This window comes from Callionymus lyra, chromosome 8, assembly GCF_982586985.1.
Source record: "Callionymus lyra chromosome 8, fCalLyr1.hap1.1, whole genome shotgun sequence".
Taxonomy (NCBI): domain Eukaryota; kingdom Metazoa; phylum Chordata; class Actinopteri; order Syngnathiformes; family Callionymidae; genus Callionymus; species Callionymus lyra.
Window position 1 is genome coordinate 22,825,198 of NC_141825.1, and position 24,123 is coordinate 22,849,320.

Genomic DNA, 24,123 nt, shown 5'->3' on the forward strand with positions numbered 1-24,123 from the left:
GGCCCTAGCTTCTCCACCCAGCAACCACAGCAAGAGCAACACGAGGGACAGAAGTGTCAGAGAGAGCATAGAGAACACCTTGTTTGTTTGTAAGTTCAGCAGCCACACCATCAGGACCTACAAAAATGTCATTGCAGACAAGAGTCAAGTTGATGTTTGCGACCAGTTCGTGCCATTTGTCTTCATCATCAGGTTTATCATCATCCCAGATATAGTTCATAGTGCAGTGTGGGGGGTCCAAAGGTGGATCATAGGAATGAAGTCTCAAAAGTCTTTTCAAGATCAGGGAAATCATCAGATGTTCAATCACGTTGAACCAGTACAGCTGCCTCCCTCTCTGGAGCAGAAGTCATTATTGGTGGAGAGTTGTTGAGGTTGAGTTCTTGTTTGTTCAGCTCAGAAAAATTGCTTCAATCGTAGGTGTCACCAATAGGGAACTGGACCAAAGTTCCTGGATTAAAAGCCAAAAATGCGCCATTGTTGACCAAAATTCTTTGTTTGTTTCCATCCCCTCGTCCTCTTCTCCTGCCACGCCCATGCACTCCAGCCAGTGGCCAATAGGGAGCTATGATAGGAGCCTAGAACTATCATCAACTATTATCATCATCTCTATTTTTAGAGAAGCTCTTTCAAGTCTTTAAGTTGAATCTTAATTAGCTGTATCTGGAGCTCAATAAGAGCATTTTGTGTAACTATTTTATTTATTATGAATTCTCAAAAATCATTGATGTGAGTAACCTACTCAATAAGATTTACCATTCAGTTAAAAACAGAGTAACGTTTCTTATTTTTCTTCCCTACAGGAGCTTTAACTTGTCACCTGTAGTAATAGTTACTTTAGTCTTGAAAGAGGAGGTCAATAAATGAATAGAATAAATTAATAATATTAATAATAATGCTAAAAATAATAATAGTAATAATAATAGGTAATGAAGCAATTACCAAAATAAACAATTAAATGAAAATATAAAAGAGGAAGAATCTAAATTAAGAACCAAAACTTTAATTAACTAATTAAAATATTTATAAAATCGGAGATAATTAAAAATAAAACAAATAGTAAATTAAGATAATAATAAAAACAATAAAATTAAAATTAAATAAAAAAATAACTTGTAAATCGAAAGTAATGATAATAACCAATTAAGTTAACTGCAATTAGATCTAATCAAAATATTATACTAATCAATTAAAATGATTCAAGTCAAAACAATTGTCAATTAACAACTTAGTATTTATTTATTATTATTTATTTAACTTCCTAATTAGTTGCATATATATAGCACAATTGACAAAGAGGAATAATAGGGACTGTCTAAAGACCAAATACAACATATAACTTAATATTTCTCCAATAATTAAAAGATAAAAATCCAATCCCTAAGTTACTAAAAATAATAAAATAGTAAATTTATGACTAATTGTTAAAATAATAAAATGTATTTAAAGTAATAATTGAAAAACTAAGGAAACAGAATAAACTACAATTGATTAAATTCATAAATAATTAAATAATTACAGCAATTGAGTCAGAACAAAAGTCAATTAAGAAGTAAACAAAGAGCAAACCAGCAGGGGGCAGCATAGCAACTACAACACCAAAGATCAGAAATTGAGAGAAGAAGAAGAGAAAACAGGAACTAAATATCAACAAACATACACACGTGCAAGCAATCAATGACACACTTGTTTCAGATAAGCAGTATTATCTAGACGAAACACCAAAAGTTACACGCAATGTGACCAATTGTGAGTTGATCAATTGACAATGTGAAATAGGAAGAGAGGATGGTCAAGATCATTAATACGTGTGCCAACAATCAATGGAAATTGTGTTATTGTTATTGAACACAGCAGAAGAAGGAGAAAATTGAAATGTGAGTTGGTTTGTTTTTCTTCTTAAACCAATTATACCACTAATTAACTGTATATATTCATATATACCTCAATTAAGAAACAGGATTAATAGTAAAAGTCAACAAAGAATGTTACTTTATAAAGAGAAAAGATAATTATATCAAACCCAATAGTGAATAGAATTCAAGATGACGTAAGAATGTGTGTGCGTTTAGAAAAGACATGAACACAATGGGAGGGTCGGTGAGGAAAAGAGGGAAGTCTTAGAAGTCCAACCTCTAAGTGAAACCACTCCCACCAAAAAGGAAACTTTCTTTCGGAGCTCAGTTGCCTTGCAGCAGCTGACCAGACAAGTCTGCCAAGCAGCAGTGTCCTTATCAGCAAGAGATAGTGTCCAAAGACACAAGGACGGACTCTCAGCTGAGTCACAGAAAGTCAGAGATCTCGCACAAATTAATGCCAATTTTTTACAAATACCGCAGCGAGAAAAAATATTCAAAAGATAAAAATATACAGACACAGACAATTTTAACAAAACAATATGTCATGACAATACGACGACAACAGTATTTTACCAAAACAGGTCAGAGAGACACACTATGCTACGTGGAACGAGACTCTTGACCAGCCTGTCGTGTCTAAAGTGTCGAAGTCATAATGGCGAGAGCCTCTCAAATCTCTCAATTAGCTTCCAAACACCCTGGATAGGAGCCTCTCAACTATTCCATCTATTTCAACCCCCGTCGAACGAACTCTAAACTAATCACCAATGAGAATTTATCCATCACTGTGATTGTTCGGAAAAATTAACTAGCCCTAACTATACTGCCAAATACCTGTGGAGCCTCTCGACACAGAAACACAATGAGATCTAACTGGCCTACACACCGGCTGGCAGAGCCTTCAGACCAGGATATTGGGAGAGCTTCTCAAATCCCACATATCCCCAAATTAATGATAGCTACTTGGCTTACTGAAAAAGTACGTCTACCATAATCACCCATTGGCCAAGCATCCTAACTAGTTTAGGAACCTGGAAAAACATCAGATGCCCCATAGAGGGAGCCGGTTATACTCCACCCCTACTCAGAATTCCCAAGGGTTACCAGGTCGTGTAACCGTCTCCTCTGCCTATCAATTCAACTTAAATTCTAATCAACGTTTTTTTCCTTTTTTGAACGATGCTTCTTCTTTCCGGGACACGATAATGTCGTCTACACTTGAAACAACAACAAACAACAACTGACCATGCAATACCCCAAAAAACGAGCATCAGCTTGAGAAAGCACTATTGAAAATTATAATCTAAATTTGTGACAGAACCAGAGACTTGAGTGATGCGGTACCAACGCACAAGCGATCCGTTCTGAAATCAGGTCTTGGGAAATTCTCCAGCACATTCCTCCACATATCGTGTTTCGTCAGCTCCGGTGACACTAAGTGGTGCTCGGGGAGCTGGGGAGACTTCCGGGGTGAAGAGGGTACATGCAAGACACATCTGAGGTTTCTCACGCGCGCTTGCGCGTTTCTCCCACAGAGCCGGATTGTATGTACGAGAGTGGGGGTTCTAGTGAATCCAGCTCGAGTCCATGCGCTGTTGGTTCAGGAGATGGAGATGCGACTCTTGTGATGCCCTTTCGTCAACGGCCCGCCCTGTGACAATGGCGGGGCCGGGTCGGAGGAAACCCAAAGTTCATCAGGGCTGCTGTTCTGACGGAACATTATTCCGCTTGGAGTCGCCTGGTTTTACTTCATTCCAGATTCCAGAGGGAAGTAATCAGGCGGGGCTATGCGCTCCAGTTGACCATCAACACCGCGTTTTCAGAGACACGCACGCGCACACACGGAACAGGATGAGTGAGTCAGCTATTTGAACAGGTTTATAGCCACCCGCCCGTTTCGCATGTTGATGGTAAAACGAATGCTGACAGGTGTAAGTCCAGGAGATTGGATGACATTTATCGACCTGACCGATGCGTACTTTCACGTTCTGATAGTCGAGAAACATCAGAAGTACTTGCGTCTCGCCCTTGAGGATCGAGTCTGTCAATACACTCGACTCCCATTCGGCTACTCTCTGGCACCCAGGACCTTCACCAAGTGTTTGGAGGAAGCACTGGAACCAATGAGAGCAAGTGGGGTGAGGATCTGACCTATTTGGTGACTGGTTGATCCTTGCCAGGTAAGAAGCAGAAAGTCACGCTCACACACAGAAGATGTTGAGCCATATTGCCAACCTGGGGTTCATGGTGAACCTCAGCAAGAGCGCTCTGACTCCAGTCCAGCAGTTAGTGTACCTGGGGGTACTGCTGAACAGGGAGGAAGGATATGCGTGACTCCCGGACACGAGTATCCAGCCCATTCTCCGACTGACAACACAGTTGCTGGAAGCTCGCCTTCATGTAAAATGAAGGACGGCAGCAGGCGCTTATGTCCCTCCTGGGGCTCGTGGCAGCAGCTCACACGGCAGTGCGGCTGGGCTTGCTGCATATGAGGGATCTCCAGAGACGGTTTGGTCGTCTCAAGCTAGACCCTAAGCAGGACCGAGGTCGAAAAGTGAGCCTTCCCGCTTTGGTTTTGCAAGAAATCAAGTTTTTTGGAACTCTCTCACCAACCTAAGAAGGAGAGTTCCATTAGGTTGCGTCCTTCATTACACTTAGGTGTTCACAGACGCATCCCTGACAGGTTGGGGAGGCACCTCGGATCAGACCAAAGCCAGCAGTGTCGGGAACAGACCGGTGTACATCAACTGGCTAGTGTTGAAAGCAACACCGTGGAGAGTGCCCGGGCCCCCCGTCTACACGTAGGCTTATGCCTCCAAATGAGGGATGTTCTCTCACTTGTGTGCAGACAGTTCCCTGGACCACAGCTAGTGATTGGTCTCTGCTGTCCTGTCTTTCCTGCAGCATTGCTGGATAACACACCAACTGTGGCGACACTGAGTGTTCGCATCAGCCATAGCAACAAGGCACGTCGGGTGCTTCGGCGCGTACCTTCCCTCTGGTGGTGCGTTTCTTGGGGACTACAGGCTTCGACCTCCTGTGAGGCCTTCCAGCACTCGGCGGGGATCTTTGTCTTTTAAGGTTTCACTCCTTCTAGACCTGACATCCACGAAGAAAACGAGTGAGCTTGTGCTCCCCATTAGCCCTGAGTGTCTTCCTTGAGTGGAGGAGTCATCAGTGTCATTGCGTCCGATCCCAGCGTTCCGTCGTCCCAAGGTTCTCAACGCCTCCTTCTGGGCAACAACTCTCACGCTTCGGGCCTTCCAACCGCCGCCCCACTCGGACCCGAGTCAAGATCGTCTTCACCTGTTGTCCTGTGCGGGTTTTGTTTTGCGGCGCCTGGCCTCATTCGGCCGCTCTGATGCCTTATTCTTTTGCCACGGTAGATATTGGCCTGGTGAGCCGGTCTTCCTTCAGAGGTCTCTCATTGGGTGAGATCGGCCATTATCCAGGCCTACCAGGCAGCGGGTGGGTCTGCTCCTAGCGAATTAGGGGCACTTTTCAGGAGCGGCGTCTAGCTGGGGGTATATTGATCCCGTCAGGCTTCGCCTTGGGTTTAAACCAATAGCGAAGCGGTTATAGGGTGGAGCACCAAATGACGTAGAACCCCTAAGTTATCATCATAATCTCAGGTTCTACAAATTGGTGCGAAGCCCTCTAACCTCGTTGCCCAGCAGCCGCTTTTCTCGCTGAGTTTTCAGATGGAGGAAATGCGGAGGGTGTTTCCCGCCTTTATAGGAAGTGGACTGCACCCAGCTGGTTGGTGAGTTCATTAAGCTTTCTCAGAGACGAGGCAGGGCCTCGAGGATAAACCATAGCGAAGCGGTTAGAGGGCTTCGCACCAATTCGTAGAACCTGAAATTATGATGATAACTCAGGGGTTTTTCGATGTGTAGTGATTTTGTTTTTGTAACCCTTTATTACCATGAAAAAAAGGAAAAATAATGTTGTTTACATTAAAAACTGAATAACGTTTGTTTTAAAGATCAAACAAATATATATTAAAAAACACTAACAAGAGTTGGGTTTTAGAGTTATGTTAAGGGTGATGAACAGACGTTAAATCAATAAATAAAAAAGATCAAACTAACAGCTTTTGTTTATGTGTTAAATGTAAATAAAAATAATATATTTTTTAATGTTTTAGTGTTATGGTTAAATTCAAGATCAGAAATTTAATTTATAATAAATAAAATGAAAGATCAAACCAATTAGATGAATTTTATTATAAGTTTTTATTTTTTTTAGTTAGGCTAGGATTAGAATCAGTGTTAGGGTTAGGATCAGAATTTTAAAATGAATACAAATTAAAACAGACAAACAGAAAAATGAATTTAGTGAATTGTCGGGATTAGGGTTAGGATTAGAATCAGATATTGGATTTAAAATTAAATAGAAATTAATGGTAAAACAAATGGAATAATAAAATCTAAATGCATTTGTTTTAAGGATTTAAACATGTATAAAGAAAGAGGAATCAAAAATGTAATGTTGATAGTTTAGGTAGGTTAGAATATGGAAGAACTGTATAATAATATACATTTTCAAAAAATGCCACTTTCCCCCAGCAGATAGAGCACTCCAGAAACATTGATGATGGTATATAATGCGACATTCAGGGTCTGTAATAATAGTTAAATGAAATCCCAAATGGAGATTTGGCCACTTTTGGTTTGTGTCTGAAGATATCCTGGGATATTAAGGTAAGGTAAGGCAAGGTAAAACTTTATTGATCCCTCAGGAGGTATCCTTCGGGAAATTGTTTTTTATTTATTAGTTAGATATTAGGAAATAGTTGTTTTAAAGTCACAAATCTCAAGGTTGGTTATACAATGAGTCGATTGGAGGAGGAGACTTCTAGGATTGATGATGTGCAGTGACAAACCTCTTTATGTGACCAATCACAGAATATTGGGTGTGGTTGGAATAAACAAATAGAATTTCATCTCCAGAAAGAACAAGTGAATTCAGTTGGCGGGGCTTAAGATCATATTCTAATGTAAATATTTAAATGAGAAGAGAGTTTAGTACAAACGGACACATACTGATGAGTACAATAGAGTCCAACATCTATATTACACACACTAAATAACACATACGTTGCCCTTAAAATAAGAAGACTTTTTTTATTTTATTTTGTTTGCCTTTATATTAAAAAATAAATACTCCAATGCATTTTATCATTCAATAGGAAAGACATATAAAATTGTAGTAAAAAATATATGTTAGTGAATGGCAGTCGTCTCTTTCTTTTTAAGCGCGCCATCTAGTGGTTATTAAATGCGTAACGAAACGAAAAAGGCTTAAAATCCAGATCTGAACTTGTGGCTCACAAGGTTTATTTTCTCCCAATCGTGTGTGCAGTTATTACATGATAAAGTACGACATAATATCAACAATAGTTCTCATTAAAAGTAAGTAATGTTTGTAATCAGTGTATCTCACTTTAAAATAGATTTCCTGACGGCAGACTCACCACTACAAGACCTCAGGTGGACTCATTCACACAGATCTGGCTCAAACAGTGACACCTGGTGAGACATAAGGACAAACAAAGACACTACGACAGGAGCCGTAACCCCCACTCCTGTCTAAGTGGATTATGGGGAGAAGAGCAGCAGCCAAGAGCCAGACATGAATGCAAATCTCAACCTGTTAATCTGACCAGATTGAGGAGCAGCAGGCGACGGCCAACAAGGGTAAATGCTGATTAAGGTCAAGGTAGAAAAGTAGAGAATATAACAAGTCATATATACATCAAATATATTTATCAGGAAATACATAGATATCAATGTGATGTGTTAGGTTTAAACTCTACATAGATGCTTTAAAATGTATTTGCAAAATAATGTGTAATGACTTTAAATAGAAGTCAATCTAATGTTAGAAAAAAAAGTTGCATATTTCTTTTTCTCTAATTCTTCATCTCTCCTAAGGATTTGTTTATGAACACGTCTAAAGACTGCGGTCATGTGACTCTAATGAACATGTGGAGTCCATGCAGACAGGAGAACAGAAATCAGAAGGACGGAGCTCAACAACAGGACTAGTTGTTGTCCTTTGCCTCGATCACTAATGGATTTATTTCTCTTTGTTTTTGCATAAAGTTTGCACTGCAGGGATTCTGCTTCATATACAAAGAGTCAAGGTAAGAGAATAGAACTCATTTGTCGAGATTAAAGGCATCGTATTTGGAGTTGAAATTTTGATTTTTCCAGCCGACCATATATTGCCTCCAATACGAACAAAATGGTAAGTTTATCTATTGCTTAACATAGCATTTTGTAAAATGATGGCAAATGTGGCTTGATTGTGCAGGAGTTGCAGCCTTCAGAAGAGAGTCAGACTGATCATGAATCTGATACAGACGAGGAAAACCTGGATCTCATCTATGTAATTACACTTTTTTTTCTCCTTTAAGTGTAATGCACAAAATCTGCCTGAAGTTCATCATAGTAATAGGTTTTAATATCATGATTATTTTATCACTAATACTGTACAACTCAAATGTTCATCATAATATGCCGATCAATTGTGTATTTTAAATTAAGACAATTTTTCTTCAAATACCGTTATTCTGCACATTATAATATAAATTATTTTTTGTTGCCAGAAAACATTAAATTATATATAAATTAGTGCCAAGAAGTGGCCCAAGTTCGCAGCTTTATATTTTTTCCCACAAGCAACCTGAATCTCATAATTTAGAGCAGGGGTCCCCGAATATGGCCCGCCTCCACATTTGGCCCCCTAAACAATACCACATTTGGATTTTATTTTCATATAAAAATTATAGGACCACCCATTTTTTAGGGGGTCAATCATTTTAGAGCATTCATATAGACAGATGATCAAAGAAAGAAGAAATTAAGACTATATGGGTTTTTTTGTTGCTCTTTAGGAAGGTCTGGTTTTGAAAGGTATAACAATTTGAATGCGTAAAATGTGTTATTTTGTCATTAATAGTGATATTATCTATTTCCTGACTTGTTTTCTGTGAAGGACATTTTTACGCTTGGACACCCCTGCAATCGTCACATGTCAAGGGAAAAGTTATGTGGCCCTCACAAGAAAATGTTAGAGTCTTAAATATCTACATTCTGGTTTTAAGACACAAATATGATTTAAATTCTTTTTTTTTTTTAAATCAGTGAGTTGAAAACTTTTTGATGCCCAGATTTAATTTGAAATGTTAACAAAGTCTAATGATAAATACTTCCATTCTACTCAGGCACCATTTGAAACACTTGACAAAAGAGGCTTTCTTCTCTGCTACTAGCAGCTGCCCCGATAGCTACAATACGAATGTGATTTAGTCTTATTTTACGTTCTTAATGTACGCTTTAAAAGTGTCTTTACTCCAGGAAAGTTTCCCCATGGATCTCTTCCGCCATCCTCGACTTGACGCCGACATCGCTTCTGTCCGGTCCGTGTACCCGGCCTCTGCCATCACCATAAGGTGACACTTTATCAACTTCTCAGCAAACAAGCTGCTTTGCTTATGTGTGATTGTTTTCTCCTGCCAGGGAGTTCGACTCTCTAGACAGCATGGATATCGACCTACACATTCGGATCAGCTTTTTGAATGTAAGTGACGCTGGACTGCAGATGATTCTTCAATATTTAAACGTTTTTTTTTTCCGACAGGAAACCGTGGCCAAAGCCTGGAGGATCAACTATGCAGAGCCAATCATTGTCCGTCTACGCCTTTCTCCTTCTCAGTACCTGGACGGACCAGGTGAGCCTTCACTCACAGTCTTCACATCTTCTCTAGTCATGAACCTTTGATCGATTATTTAACTTTACAGCACCGACAGTTGACGTCTTCCAACCGTCAAATCCTGACAACTTTAGCTTCGGGAAGCAGCTTCAGAGGTCAGTGTGGATTTGTGATCAAAGACGTCAAAACTGATCTTCAGTTTCTGCGCTGCAGTGTCCTGATAGCGTTCATATCTCGCGAGTGGAAACACTTGACGAATCAAAGCATGGTCGGGCGACAGAAGGTCCGAAACAGTTGGTTCAGGCCTGCTGGAACCATCAAGAGGTTCCGTGCGAGGCTCAGCATCTGGCTCCCGCTCTCCAAGTGTGTGACAGTGTGTAAAACATGCCAGCACTGCTCGTTTGAGGTAACTAATCTCCGGCCTCGTGGGCAGATCCAATCAGCACCAGGAAACTATGACGGCGAGGAGAAGAATCGATTTGCCTCTGAGGAGACTCAACCATTTTTCAAATCAATCTTACAACATCAAGAATCCATCAGGGGAACTCTTCACCTACACTCCCAGTGGAAAGGTATAAGCAATCATTTACATTTAAAATGTAAAACTGTAAAAATCCTGATATTATTTGTATTCCTCTGCAGAGGGTGGTCGTGTCGGCCGTGAAATCTTCAGCTCAGCTCAGCACCAAACAGCTGATGGAGCTGCTCTTCTTCTCTCAGGCGGTTAAACACTGTAAGCTTGTTCCGACCTTGCAACACGGATTCCTGGTTCAGGTAAAAAAAAAATATTATACATATACATTGAAACAGATAGTTTAAAAACTCCTGCCTGAGCTTTCCTACTTCGTTTCCACTTGTAGATCATGAAATATGCAGAACAGAGGATCCCTACTTTGAGTGAATACTGTGTTGTCTGTGATGAACGCCAGGTGTTCCAGAGTGGTCCAATGTTAAAGGTAAACTTTTTGTAACCCTACAAAAAACATTCAAAGAAACGCTATTAACTCAACTTTCTAAAAGTATTAATAAAAAAAAGGAATTGAGAAGACAAGGAAAAATACATAAAAGAACAAACTTAAAAAGCCCAGAGAGTTACACCAAAATTGTAATTTAGATTTGTCAGTGATTTGTCAATGATTAGCCAGCTGGTGGCAGTAGTGTGCTGGACATCGCTTGCACAAGGCACTGGAGCACCCTGATTACTGATGGTTCCTCGCACACGGTTCAGGAACAGAGAAAAGAAATCCTTCCAGGCTGTTGCTCCTAAGCTTTGGAACGATCTTCCTTTCCCTCTGCGCTTGATAGATCTACTGACTCCTTTAAGAAACATCTTAAGACATTTTTATTCGTGCAGGCTTTTCCTTGATTTTCTGAGACTCCTGTGTATAATGTGTCTTGATCTTTTAGTATATATTTTATTGAGTTTTGTTTTGATTGTTTAAGCGCTTTGTGACCCTGGTCTGGAAAAGCGCTCTACAAATATAATTCACTTACTTACTTACTTATAATCTCAGGTTCTACGAATTGGTGCGAAGCCCTCTAACAGCTTCGCTATTGGTTTATTCTCGAGGCCCTGCCTCGTCTCCGAGAAAGCTAAATGAACTCGCCACCCAGCTAGGTGCAGTCCACTGCTTATAAAGGCGGGAAATACCCGCCGCACTTCCTCCAACTGAAAACTCAGCAAGAAAGGCGGCCTTTGGGCGATAATCGCACCAATTCGTAGAACCTGAGATTATGATCATAACTCAGGGGTTATACTTTATTTGGTGCTCCGCCCCCTAACCGCTTCGCTATTGGTTTAAACCAAAGGCAAAGCCTGACGGTATCAATGTACCCCCAGCTGAACGCCGCTCCTGACAGCAGCATCACTAGGGCCCCGTCAACTGGAGCCTCGGGCCTCGGGAGGATGGAATCGCTAAAAACAGTATGAGCTACTTATCCTGTCGCCACGTCGAGGAGGTTCTAGCGAAGGTAGAGGTGGACAACCAAAAAGAAGCGACTGAACCGTGTTCAAGTGGGGCATGGTTGAAAGGCCCGCAGCATAAGAGTTGTTGCCTGGAAGGAGGAGTTGAGGACCTTTGGACGGAAAGCTGGGTTCGAACGCAATGACACTGATGACTCCTCGACTCAAAGGAAAGGCTAATGGGGAGATCACAAAGCTCACTCACTCTCTTCAAGGATGTCAGGAACAGAAGGAGTGAGACCTTAAAAGACAAAATGTCACTCATTTGCAGCAAGCCCAGCCGCACCACCGTGTGAGCTTCTGCCATGAGCCCCAGGAGGGACACAACAGTGCCTTCTGCCTTCAAGCACCCAACGTGACTTGTTTCTATGGCTGATGCAACACTCTTAGTGTCGTCACAGTCCGTCCGTTTTCCAGCAAATGTTGCAGGAAAGAGAGGACAGCTGAGACCAATCAGGAGCTGTGGTCCAGGGACTCGTCTGCACACCAGTGAGAGAACATCCCTCATTTGTATGCATAAAGCTTACGTGTAGACTGGCGGCCTGGGCATTCTCCAGTGTGTGGAGAATGTCCGGGTCCAGAGTCCCACTCAGCACGTCCCGTGCAAGAGCCACACTTTGAGAGGCAGACCCAGCACCGGGGGTGCCGTCAGAGTCAGAGTTTGGCGCCACCACTCTTAACCTCAGACTCTCCTGCTTCACTCCCTGTACCAAGGGAAGGCAAACAGTAGCCTGCGGGACAACTTGAGTGGGCCAAAGTGTCCACGCCTAGTGGGGGGCAATCATAGGCCCTGAGGGAGAACCAAAGAAGACATTTGAAGTTCTCCTTGTTGGCGATGAGGTCCGCCACCGGGTGACCGAACCAAGACCACATCTCGGCAGCCACAACCCAGACAGACCCCATTCGTGCAGAAACTGACCAGAAACTGTTTCCTTCAACTGAGAAAAATCTCTAAACTTAGGAAAATGATGTCGCAACATGATCTGGAGCTTGTAATCCATGCGTTTGTGTCTTCTCGCCTGGACTATTGTAACAGTTTGTTTTCATGTCTTAACAAGAAGGAGCTGTCTCGCCTGCAGTTCATTCAAAACTCTGCAGCGAGAATTCTGACTCGCTCAAGTAGAAGAACTCACATTTCTCCGATCCTTAAAACTCTTCACTGGCTTCCAGTTTCTTTCAGGATCAACTTTAAAATTCTGGTTCTTACTTTCAGAGCTATTCATGGTCAGGCTCCTCCTTACATAACTGATCTGATCCAGCCCTACACCCCAGCTCGGGCTCTGAGGTCTGTGGATCAGAATCTACTGATGGTTCCACGCACACGGTTCAGGACCAGAGGAGAGAAATCCTTCCAGACTGTTGCTCCTATGCTTTGGAACGATCTTCTCTCTCTTTGCGCTTGATGGATATACTGACTCCTTCAAGAAACATCTTAAGACGTTTTTATTTTTTCAGGCTTTTCCTTGATTTTCTGGAACTCCTGTTGTGTTATCAGTTTTATCTTGACCTTTAAAGTATATCATTTATTGAATATTGTTTTGATTGTTTAAGCACTTTGTGACCCTGGTCTGGAAAAGCGCTATATAAATAAAAATGACTTACTTACTTACAGCCCCCCTTGACAGTCTGTCTGCTACTACATTCAGCGCGACTGGCACATGCTGAGCTCTGAGAGAGAGAAGGTGACGGTCTGCCCACAGCCAAATCTTCTTTGCCACACTCAGAAGGGCTGGGGACCTGACTCCACCCTAGCGATTCACGTACGCCATTGCGGTGGAGCTGTTCGATAGCACTAGGGCGTTTGACTGTGACAATTGGGAAGAGAGGTGAAGAAGGACGTTGTGAATTGCTTTCAACTCTAGCCAGTTGATGTGTCTGTACATTCTGTGTGATGTCGATGTTTTAGCTGAGTAGCCTCCCGGGAACCTCCTCCAGGAGAGGGCAGGCTCTGTGGTTCTCCTCTACCTCATCTGCAGTCCACTGTAGAGTTGAGCCTGTTGAGTGCACTGCATGAGCGCCATGTTGTCTGCAAGAGATACTTACCTGGAAAGCTTCTGCACACCTCATGGCCAATCTCCCTGCAGCGAGCTCCGTTATTAATCAACTGTTGTCCACCTCGTCGCGGTCTGTTCACGATTGAGGGACAACTCAGCTCAACTCGTTAGTGCCCAACAACCTTCTTCTTCTCATCTCATTGGAATGTGAGCTTGTCAAGTGCATCGCACAGGAATGCAATGTTGTTTGCGAGGGAGACACTTATTAATCAACATTGCCGTTAACCTGTCTCGAGTAATAATCATGATCTCTGAGGCAGCATGGGTCGACAAGCCTCGAACGCTTCCTGTCGCTGTCAAATGCCGTGGGAAGCGCTCGGTAGGCCACACAATCAGCCATCGTGTGATTTGGGCCTTAGCAAATGAAGCAGAGGACATGTGTGTTCCCCCTTCTCCAGGGAGTCTTAGCACTTCATGCACACACATTTGCCCACTTCTGAGTTATTTTTGAGTTACAAACGCAGAAAACCACATCCTGAATGATAGATTAAGTAAATAAACGTCCATAGACTAGTCAAAAAGTTATAGAATAAATAGTAAATATAAAATGCATACAATTACTCCATTCATATTTTAACAAGTTAATTTATTTTATGACTAATACAGAACATATCTTTACGTACTTTACTTACAAATATCAAATGAATAATAATTATTTATTTTTTGTCATATCCGTTCTTGGAGTTGTAGGCAGAAATGTATGTCCATAGGATTGTTGTGAACAGAGCTCAAATTTTGTCCAAAAAGACACATCTTAAAACATCCAAATACCTCCGTACTACTCCATGTCCCTCCTTTATTGGACAAATAAACACGTCTATAACTATAACTATACACATTTATACTATAACTATAAGATAACTATAAGAACCTCTGTGTGTGGCTGGACACTAAACTGGACTGGTCCTGCAACACAGACCATGTATATAAGAAAGTTCAGAGTAGACTGTACTTTCTGAGGAGGCTTCGATCATTTAACATCTGCAAGAAGCTCTGCATGTTCTACCAGTCTGTGGTGGCCAGTGTCCTGTTCTAGGCTGTGGTGTGTTGGGGTGGAAATGTGTCCAACAGGAGTGTGAACAGGTTGGACAGATTGATCAGAAAGGCTGGCTCTGTGGTTGGCATAAAGCTGGACTCACTGGTGACAGTTGATGAGAGGAGATCATTGAACAAACTACTGTCCATCATGGATGATGACAGTCATCCTCTGAACACTGTCATCAGTGAGCAGAGAAGCAGAATGAGTGCACGAATGCTCCTACCTAGGTGCAACACTAATAGACTCAAGGACTCATTCATTCACTCATCTCTCCTCGGGCTATTAAATTGTACAATTCTGAGTTCGGGGGCAGGAGTGGAGTGAAAGTATCTGGATGTTCTGTTCTATGTTAGTCTTTGTATCCTTTGTCTTTGTTATTTTTCTTTGATCTATTTTCTTTATCTTTATCTTTAGATTTAGATTGTATCATCTTGTTCTTTCTCTTTATTTCTCTTTGTTCTTGTTCTTATTTTATTTTGATTTATTTTTTATGAAAAATTGCTGTATTTGCTGTGGCTATTGGAAAAAAACAATTTCCCGAAGGAGACCTCATGAGGGATCAATAAAGTTTTACCTTACCTTATATTTTAAGCTGGTATTTAGCAGAAGATGAAAGGCTAACATGTCTTAAGGTCTACTCTAGACAGAAAGATTGTTAGCCTTTTAGCTTCTCCTACAAACAAGCTTAAAATATAGACTTTTAATTCAAACATTTTCCAAACAATGTCTAATGTTAAAGCTTCAATACAAGATGGAAGTTACAGACAAGCAACACTGAGTTATTTGAACTGGTTTAAGTGTGTCTTTTTGGACAAATAATATGAGCTGTTGTCGCGACCGACTATAGACCAGATATAGATTTTTGCCTATAACTAAAATAACAGATTACTCTAATTACTAATAATCCCAACCCTTTGATGACATGGCGTTGAGTAGAAAATGGGTGAAACTATCACTCTAATAATATGACCTGGATGGATACTAAAAAACAAAAAAGGAAATGTAATAAAAATCCTTTATCAGGCTTAAGTGTGAAAGGTTAATTATTCAACTATTAAAATATAAATGACTGAAGTGTGTGTGTTTGCAGCCTGCGGTGTGTTCACGGGAGCTGTGTCTCTTCTCCCATCAGACATTGGGTGTGATGTCTGATGCGACAGACGAGGTAGCAACTGGTACAGAGGTCAGTGCAACAAACACCAACATTTTCTGACCAACCTAGTAAGTGAACCAGTGCCGCAATTCAGGTGGTCGACCTGCTGGTGGCGATGTGCCGAGCGGCTCTACAGTCTTCACGCAAGAGCATCATATTTGAACCTTATCCTTGTGTTGTGGACCCTTGCAACCCCAAAACACTGGCCTTTAATCCCAAGGTATGATCCAAGAGAAAACTATAAATGAAAGTTAAACCTTTATGTATGAGATTTGATTGAAAATAAGTAAATACATTACGTTTTTTTGTTTTTATTGCTGCAGATGAAGAGCTATGATCGCCTTCAAAGAGCTCTGGACGGTGTCCTCGTGATCAGGAGGATGACTCAGGTGGTTTGAGTTTAGATGTGATATTTGCATCAAATATTAAATGGACATACATCTTAAAACATCTTGAAAGAAAATACTGTATTTTCTGTAAAAAAAAAAAAAGAGAAAATAAAGGTAGAGGCATGAAATCATCCAGTGAATTTAATTCTCTCTAGGGTCCATATTCTGATCTTAAGAAGCAAATGGACATGATTGACCCGCTTGCACATCCTCTACTGCAGTGGTGAGTAATGAAAAAACTTTTTCTCATGAAGATATTTATGGGTTTTTAAAAAATATATGTGACACAACAGGATTCTATCAAGCAACCGATCACACATAGTCAAGCTTCCTCTGACCAGGGTACGAACCTTTAGAGCAGAAACTAGTATAGCCAGTGAATAGTTAGTAACAGTTTCATCATCTTCTCCCCAAATGTTTTATGTTTGCCTGTTTTGTGCCTTTTAGCAATTTGACTTCATGCACACGCCTCATCAGTTCCTGCTGGTCAGCAGCCCGCCTTCTAAAGAGGCTCGCTTTCAAGCAGCGAGGAAACTCTACGGCAGCACTTTTGCTTTTCAGTCCGTATAAAAAAATTGTTCTTGTTCATTAAACCATCAGAATGTTTAATCCTAATTTCATTTTCTTTGCTTCAGTGGTTCCCACATTGAAAACTGGCATTCCATATTGAGAAACGGTCTGGTCAACGCGTCCTACACAAAGTTACAGGTAAAGCAAAGTCAAGTCAGTTTTAAAAATAGACTCGTTTAGAATGACCAGCAGGTGGTGCTATAGACTCACATTTTAATCAGTCGCACACGTCCTACTTTTTATTGTACAATAAGCTGTTCCTACCAGCTAAAAACGAGTTCGGTTACAAAGAAAATGTTAGGTAAAGCTGTCTTCTGTAGATTTTTTTCAAGTAAACAAAAAAAAAAGAACAAGTTGTGACAAATTACAATTTTGCAAACAATTACGTACGGTTAGATTGGTTAAACAAATAATAATTCAAATTATGTCTTAATTCATTGTATTACCCTCAACTAACCAGTTACAATTATTTGCAAAAACGTACCAAAAACATTTAATACTATTTTCTTTTTTTCATTTCAGTTCAGTTCCGTCCATTTAAATATAGGGGATTTTATTTAATTTTGTTTGAGATGTCATCTTCATTTTATGTCAAACACATTTCCTCCCCACCAGGTTCATGGAGCTGCATACGGAAAAGGCATTTATTTGAGTCCAATCTCAAGCGTATCATTTGGATATTCAGGTGAAACACTTCTTCTTTCATATGAGAGAACACTTTTATACTGTAGGTTTTGACTCATTCTTACATATTTTTTGCTACACTTATTGTCTTCAACAGAGATGGGTAAAGGACAGCATCAAATCTCCACCAGGGAAGAACTACTCAATAAGCACAATAGAATCCACAAACTCCAAGAGGTAGACGATTGTAGCCATTTCTTCTTACTTTGTTGTTTTTATTCATTATATTTCTGTTCTCTCAGGGGCGACTGGGGGAGTCTAGATTCCTGCAAAGCAGAAACTTAAACTGCATCGCTCTCTGTGAAGGTAGTTTTTTTTTCTTCATATAAAGGTTTAAAAATGTACATTTAATAATCGTGTAGTTTTTACGTTTATGCAACAGTGATAACTTCAAACGATCTTCAGAAACATGACAACATTTGGGTGTGTCCGGTGCCAGACTACGTGTGCACACGCTTCCTCTTTGTGTGAGTACAAGTATTTCCTTGTCATTTGTGTCCCTCTTTTTTATGTATATTTTTTATATTACAGGTATGAAAATGGCCAGGTGGGGAATGTTAACATCAACACAGAAGATGACAAAATCCAGAGAGATATTTTACATGTTATTACTGCAAGCACAAGCTAAGAGTGTAATATATACTGTATATGTATGCTTTTTTAAATATCAATTATAGTTATTTATTTTTTTATTTTTGCCTTTTTTTCTTTATTCTGTTTTACAATTAATGGTTTATATGTTTTTATTTGTCCAGGCTTTTCCTTGATTTTCTGGAACTTCTGTTGTGTTATCAGTTTTATCTTGATCTTTAAAATATATACTTTATTGAATATTGTTTTGATTGTTTAAGCGCTTTGTGACCCTGGTCTGGAAAAGCGCTACACAAAATAAATGACTTACTTACTTACTTACTATATACAAATTAAAAGGTGGTGTTCTTGATGACCGTCTGGATCCAGGAATCACTTAAAGGATTTGTTGTAATGAGTGACAAAAAAATGAAAATCGCCAAAGTCCATTTACTGTCTTTATATTTTTACCCTTGTTTTTGAGGATGATGGTAGCATTCAGCCACAAGGTGAAGTAGTGAGCCACTCGTTTTAATTGAAGAAGCACATTTTGTCAACAAGGAAAATGTAGTTTGAATCACTGGTTAAACATTTAGTTGGAAACCACACTTTTGTGAAATTGGAGCCAGTGAGTGATGCTCTGATGCAGAAAAGCGAGATTATAACAGTGAACTGGTTCCATATGAGCCCCACAGCTGTCTCTGTATCGTCACAATTCTCTTCTGGTGTCTGATCATCATCCCCCTACTTTTGTTCCAAGCTAAAAATGATCATCTCCAACGTCCGCTTGCCTTCCGAAAGGCACAAAATGATGTGACAATAATTTTCTAGGTCAGCGCAGCAGGCGGACGACTTGAAGGAGTTTAGCCCAAAGGAGGACATATTTAAGAGCCATATGGCCATTTAATGATAATGTTAGGGTTGCTACAATAACCAGATTATTTAGATCAAGTTTTATTCTTTGATGAGATGCCTTTTCTCTCATTTATTAAGATATCTCATTGAAAATGAGGATGTCAGCATATTTAGAAAAAATGAATCTGTAGAATATACGCCTTATTGAACTTCACCAACTTACATGTATTCCCATCATTCACGCTCAACAGAGACCTTTGAGACATATAAATCCGCAGGGTTGACAAAACCATCTCTCCAGATGCACTACGATCACTAGATGAAGGCATTTAGAGAAGCAAAAATGTTGTGTGTTCCTTTAAGAGCCCTTGGTTCCACTCTTCATGTCTCTCTCTGAGCCTCATGTGTGTTAGTTGGCATCGAGTGTATCAAGAATCTTGTGCACTCTGTCTGGACTTCTGGAGGCTTTACTGCAGTAATGGCTGATCAACGGAAACAGCAGTTAGATCCAACTATTGTTTTGCAACCAGAGTCTTCATTCTTACCCCTCAGGCATTGTAGGAAAACCTCAAGAAGGGTCAGTCGCACGGAAGAAAGCAGCAGCGATCCCTTCCCTGGACTGTCCAAGGATGTCCTGCACATGAGGGTGAAAGAGGGAAGCAAGATCAGAAATCTGCTGCGTGTCGCTACAGCTCAGATGGCAGAGAATGGTAAGGGCCAGACTGGGCCCTCGGTACGACAGGTGCTCTTCACCGGCTCCGAGCGAGGAGTCACAAAGACCGTCACCTGTGTGGAGATCTTGAAACGTAGAGTGGGAGGACTCCACCAGGTGTCCAAAGTTTCCTACAAGAAAGTCAGTGAGGTTTGGGAAAGTTTCCGGCGTGGAAAACAGAAGAGGACTCTGCAGAAGACTGTTCCTGCCGTATGGATCTTGCTCTCCAAAGACCCGCTGGATCCCGATGAGCTAGGGTACCAACCTCCACCGACCACTGCAGCGGTGGAAGTAGAAAGGTGTGATGATGAAAGTCCCTCTCAAGAGACTGAAGCCAAGGGACTTTGCATGGACGTCGAAAGACTTTTCCCCTAATTTTTTTTTTTTTTTCTATTTGATTGTTGTGTCCTAGAACACTCACTGTCCTCTTTAAACTGAGCTGAAATATGACAAATAAAGACGTATAATGACCTTGTCTTTCTCAAAAAGACAAAATAAATATATATTTGATGTTTTAAATGAGTGGTTCTTTACATGTATTGTTGTTTAAATAGACATACGAAAGGACGGATGGATGGATGGATGGATGGATGGATGGATGGATGGATGGATGGATGGATGGATGGATGGATGGATGGATGGATGGATGGATGGATGGATGGATGGATGGATGGATGGATGGATGGATGGATGGAAGTAGGAAAAAGTTTTTAAAAGAAATTGAATTAAACTTGTTATGGTACGTTAGATGGATGCATAGATTGATAAATGGATAGATGGATGAATGGAAGGGTGGAAATGGATAAATGGATGGATAAATGGACAGATAAATGGATAAATGTTTTAAAATTGTTAGTTGTGAGACATAAGTGGAGGGGGGGATTTTTCTGTCCTGTCAAATCATGAGTTTATTTCTAGACCAGTGTATCTTACTATCGTTGTGTAACGCATAAAAGAAGCGTAAAGGGATACGCATGCGCAGTAAAGGTTCGGGAAGAGACGACCCAGTGTGTTAGCATTAGCTTCCCTCTTAGCAGCAAGTGTCCGGCAGTGCCGCATCATGTTCAGTGCAGCCGTCCGACTGTCTTTCTCCGGTGTCCGGAGCCTTACCCGCACAAAGCCTGGGTGCCAAGGTGCGTCACATATTTAACTGTTTATGTTTTAATGTCCTAATATCTCTGTTAAGAGAAGCCGCAAGGGCGAAGTTGTCTCACTGTCACTAGCTTGGGTTAGCATTGCGATGCTAACTAAGCAGTAAACAAACGGTCATGTATGTATTAAATGGGTTAAGTGAAAATTATAATAGATTGATTAAATGGAGATCTAATGCATCTGTTTATACTGTTTTTCAGTGTTTTTTAACCTGGTTTAGTCTCTTGTCCTTGCCATGACCCGGTTAGAAGCCTCAACATAAGGCCCGTGTCCCTAAAGCTAACATTTTCTGCTTGACTTTATATTTTACTGCATCAAAACTCGAATTCTACATATGGGTAAATGGAGGCATGAACTTGACTACCATGTTTGCTGTTTTGAAGGTCTATATATGGCATTTAAATGGTGTTTATAACTGGTTCTATTTATAAATGTCAAGTGAAAACATACGATAGGCAGGACACTGTTCATATTTATGTTTAGGCATTTTCTTAATATTTTATTTCTTTCTTGAGCTTTGAGTAACTTTCATTCATCTGATTGAACATTTGTCTTTATTTAAATAACGGTTTATTATAAAATTGCAGCTCTTCTGACCTCAAGGTGCTACTCGCACGGAAAACAAGAGACAGATGAAGAGTTTGATGCCCGCTGGGTCACGTACTTCAGCAATCCTCAGATCGATGCCTGGGAACTCAGGAAAGGTACAGTAGTATTGCACAATATGTACACTCTTTCTAACCAGTAAATGTACGCTCCATAAAGATTTAACAACCTCGATTGTAAAGTTTAATATTGTTTCCTTTATTGCTTTCAAATAAGTAGTTTGGCAAACGACTCCACCTACCTTTACTTCCTGATCAAGCTTTTTTTTTGTTGCTACTTCTGCAACGCAACATTTAGTGGTGAACTGTAATTACAGCAACATACCATATACATTACTTTACTTTTATAAAGATACTCATTAGATGTTCTTGTTTTAGGAGTAAACACACTGGTTGGTTTTGATTTGGTCCCCGAGCCAAAGATCCTCGATGCTGCTCTGCGAGCCTGTCGCAGGTTAGATGACCTGGGAAGTGCTGTCCGGATTTTGGAAGTTGTGAAGGTGAGTGGACATCTCTGATTTGTCAAGTCGTTTGCGGAGGAGAAAATGAATCTAATGTATCTGACATTGTTTTGATTCCTTGTAGGACAAAGCTGGTCCCCACAAAGAGATCTACCCGTACCTCCTCCAAGAGCTCAGGCCGACTTTGAGCGAGCTGGGAGTTCCCACACCGGAAGAGCTCGGCATCGACAAAGTATAAGTAAAGTTGGTGAGAAATATTTTAATTGCAGCTTGAAATGTGCCATAACTTTATTTTATCTTGTCATTGAGGAAATACACCATCCAGTACTTTATCTTATTAGCTGGAAAAGTATTTTAGTTACATCATTAATCCATTTTTGCTGGGTAATTTAACCAAAGAGTAAGTTATTTCCATCTGTTTGTCAGAATTTTTTTTTTCTTTTACATATTTTTGTCTTAATATTTAAACTCTTTTGCACTAAAGTAATTTTTCAATCCTTATGAACATATTTACATCTGAACTTCCTTCTAAAATAATTGTATTACTTTAAGCGCAGCCCAAAAAAACACACTTATTTGTTTATAGCTGTTTTAGGCTTAATACCATAAAGGTTTATAATAATAATAATAATAATATTGTAGAAGATTGTTTTACAAGTGAAATGGAAAAATATTTTTTCACTAGTGTCTGACATTATAGTGATGTATGAAATTAATGTGAATTTTAGTTTTAAAGCCTAGTTTGGGAAGTAACTCTTAAAAATTAAAAAAAATGGTGACCCAGCTATAAAGTCTAAAATTGAATGAATACAGAACTTTACCAACAATTAAATCTGCGTGTTTTCTCTGTTTCAGATCTAGAGACTGTGGACTTCTCATCAAATACGTCGGATATTTAATAAACGTGTTAAAACTGTCTTATGTTTTGGTCCAACTTTTTTTGATCAAGTGGCATCTTAAAGCAGAAAGTGTGATACATATAAGAAATTGAAAACTTATGAAAAATCATATTACTAGAAATGTTTTGGTTCATTAATATTCAATCAATTGTATTTAAAATTAAATTATTTTTTACATTATGAATTAACATTAAAATATTCATTTTCGCGTTGCAATTAAACTTCCGAGCACTAGATGGCAGCAGTTGTTACCTCCTGCAGCTAAAGGAACAGTGAAATTCAGCGAGATCCTGGCGAGGAAGGAGGACGAGAGGATACAGTCGACTCCAGCTGCTTTTAAAGCTGATGTTTGTATATATTTTGTCTCTCACTTCCATTGATTCAACCAAAAGATTTCACTCATTTTAATTATCATTTAATCATCATTAATTTTTGATCCAACTGAGCCTGAGAGGCTGAACAGCTTAGACAATTGTTTGCTAGAAATCAAACAATGGCTGAGTGAAAACACTTTGCAGCTAAATGTGGACAAAACTGAAACTCTGGTGATTGCTCCTGATACGGTTCCAGGGTTGAGTCAGTACTTGGGTGACTTAGGTCAGTCTGTCAAACTGAGCCTAAGAAACCTGGGTGTTGTATTTGACAAAGACATGCCTCTTGTTCCACACTGCAGAAAACTGACCAGAAACTGTTTCCTTCAACTGAGAAAAATCTCTAAACTTAGGAAAATGTTGTCACAACATGATCTGGAGCTTGTAATCCATGTGTTTGTTTCTTCTCGTCTGGACTATTGTAACAGTTTGTTTTCATGTCTTAACAAGAAGGATCTGTCTCGCCTGCAGTTGATTCAGAACTCTGCAGCGAGAATTCTGACCCGCTCTAGTAGAAGAACTCACATTTCTACGGTCCTTAAAACTCTTCACTGGCTTCCAGTTTCTTTCAAGATCAACTTTAAAATTCTGGTTCTTACTTTCAGAGCTATTCATGGTCAGACCTTCCATCAGTGACCTGATCCAGACTTACACTCCAGCTCGGGCTCTTAGGTCTGTGGATCAGAATCTACTGATGGTTCCTGAACACGGTTCAGGACCAGAGGAGAGAAATCCTTCCAGACTGTTGCTCCTAAGCTTTGGAACGATCTTCCTCTCTCTTTGCTCTTGATGGATCTACTGACTCCTTCAAGAAACATCTTAAGATGTTTTTATTTGTTCAGGCTTTTCCTTGATTTTCTGGAACTCCTGTGTTGTTCTTAGTATTATCTTGACCTTTAAAGTTTAGATTTTGAGTATTGTTTTGATTGTTTAAGTGCTTTGTGACCCTGGTCTGGAAAAGCGCTATATAAATAACAATTACTTACTTACTTACTAAAATTGTTGAGTCATTCATTAAATTAATTAAATATTGCTTTGGTTTAATTGTAAACAGATTAAAGGAAGAT

The 24,123-nt window shown here is 40.1% G+C and overlaps 2 protein-coding genes across 2 annotated transcripts; both read left to right on the forward strand.

The window, feature by feature from the left end:
- The first annotated feature begins 19,334 nt into the window (after positions 1 to 19,334).
- On the forward strand, positions 19,335 to 20,058 carry LOC148074038 (ribonuclease P protein subunit p25-like protein). The gene has a single exon (XM_087798270.1). It carries the CDS (start codon positions 19,335 to 19,337, stop codon positions 19,941 to 19,943), a length of 609 nt encoding a protein of 202 aa, XP_087654396.1. The 3' UTR covers positions 19,944 to 20,058.
- Positions 20,059 to 20,564: 506 nt separating this feature from the next.
- On the forward strand, positions 20,565 to 22,702 carry LOC148074039 (cytochrome c oxidase subunit 5A, mitochondrial-like). The gene is made up of 5 exons (XM_087796781.1): positions 20,565 to 20,701; positions 21,308 to 21,424; positions 21,704 to 21,825; positions 21,911 to 22,033; positions 22,642 to 22,702. The coding sequence occupies exons 1-4, from the start codon at positions 20,629 to 20,631 to the stop codon at positions 22,022 to 22,024; spliced, it is 426 nt and encodes a 141-aa protein (XP_087652907.1). The 5' UTR covers positions 20,565 to 20,628; the 3' UTR covers positions 22,025 to 22,033; positions 22,642 to 22,702.
- The last annotated feature ends 1,421 nt before the right edge of the window (positions 22,703 to 24,123 follow it).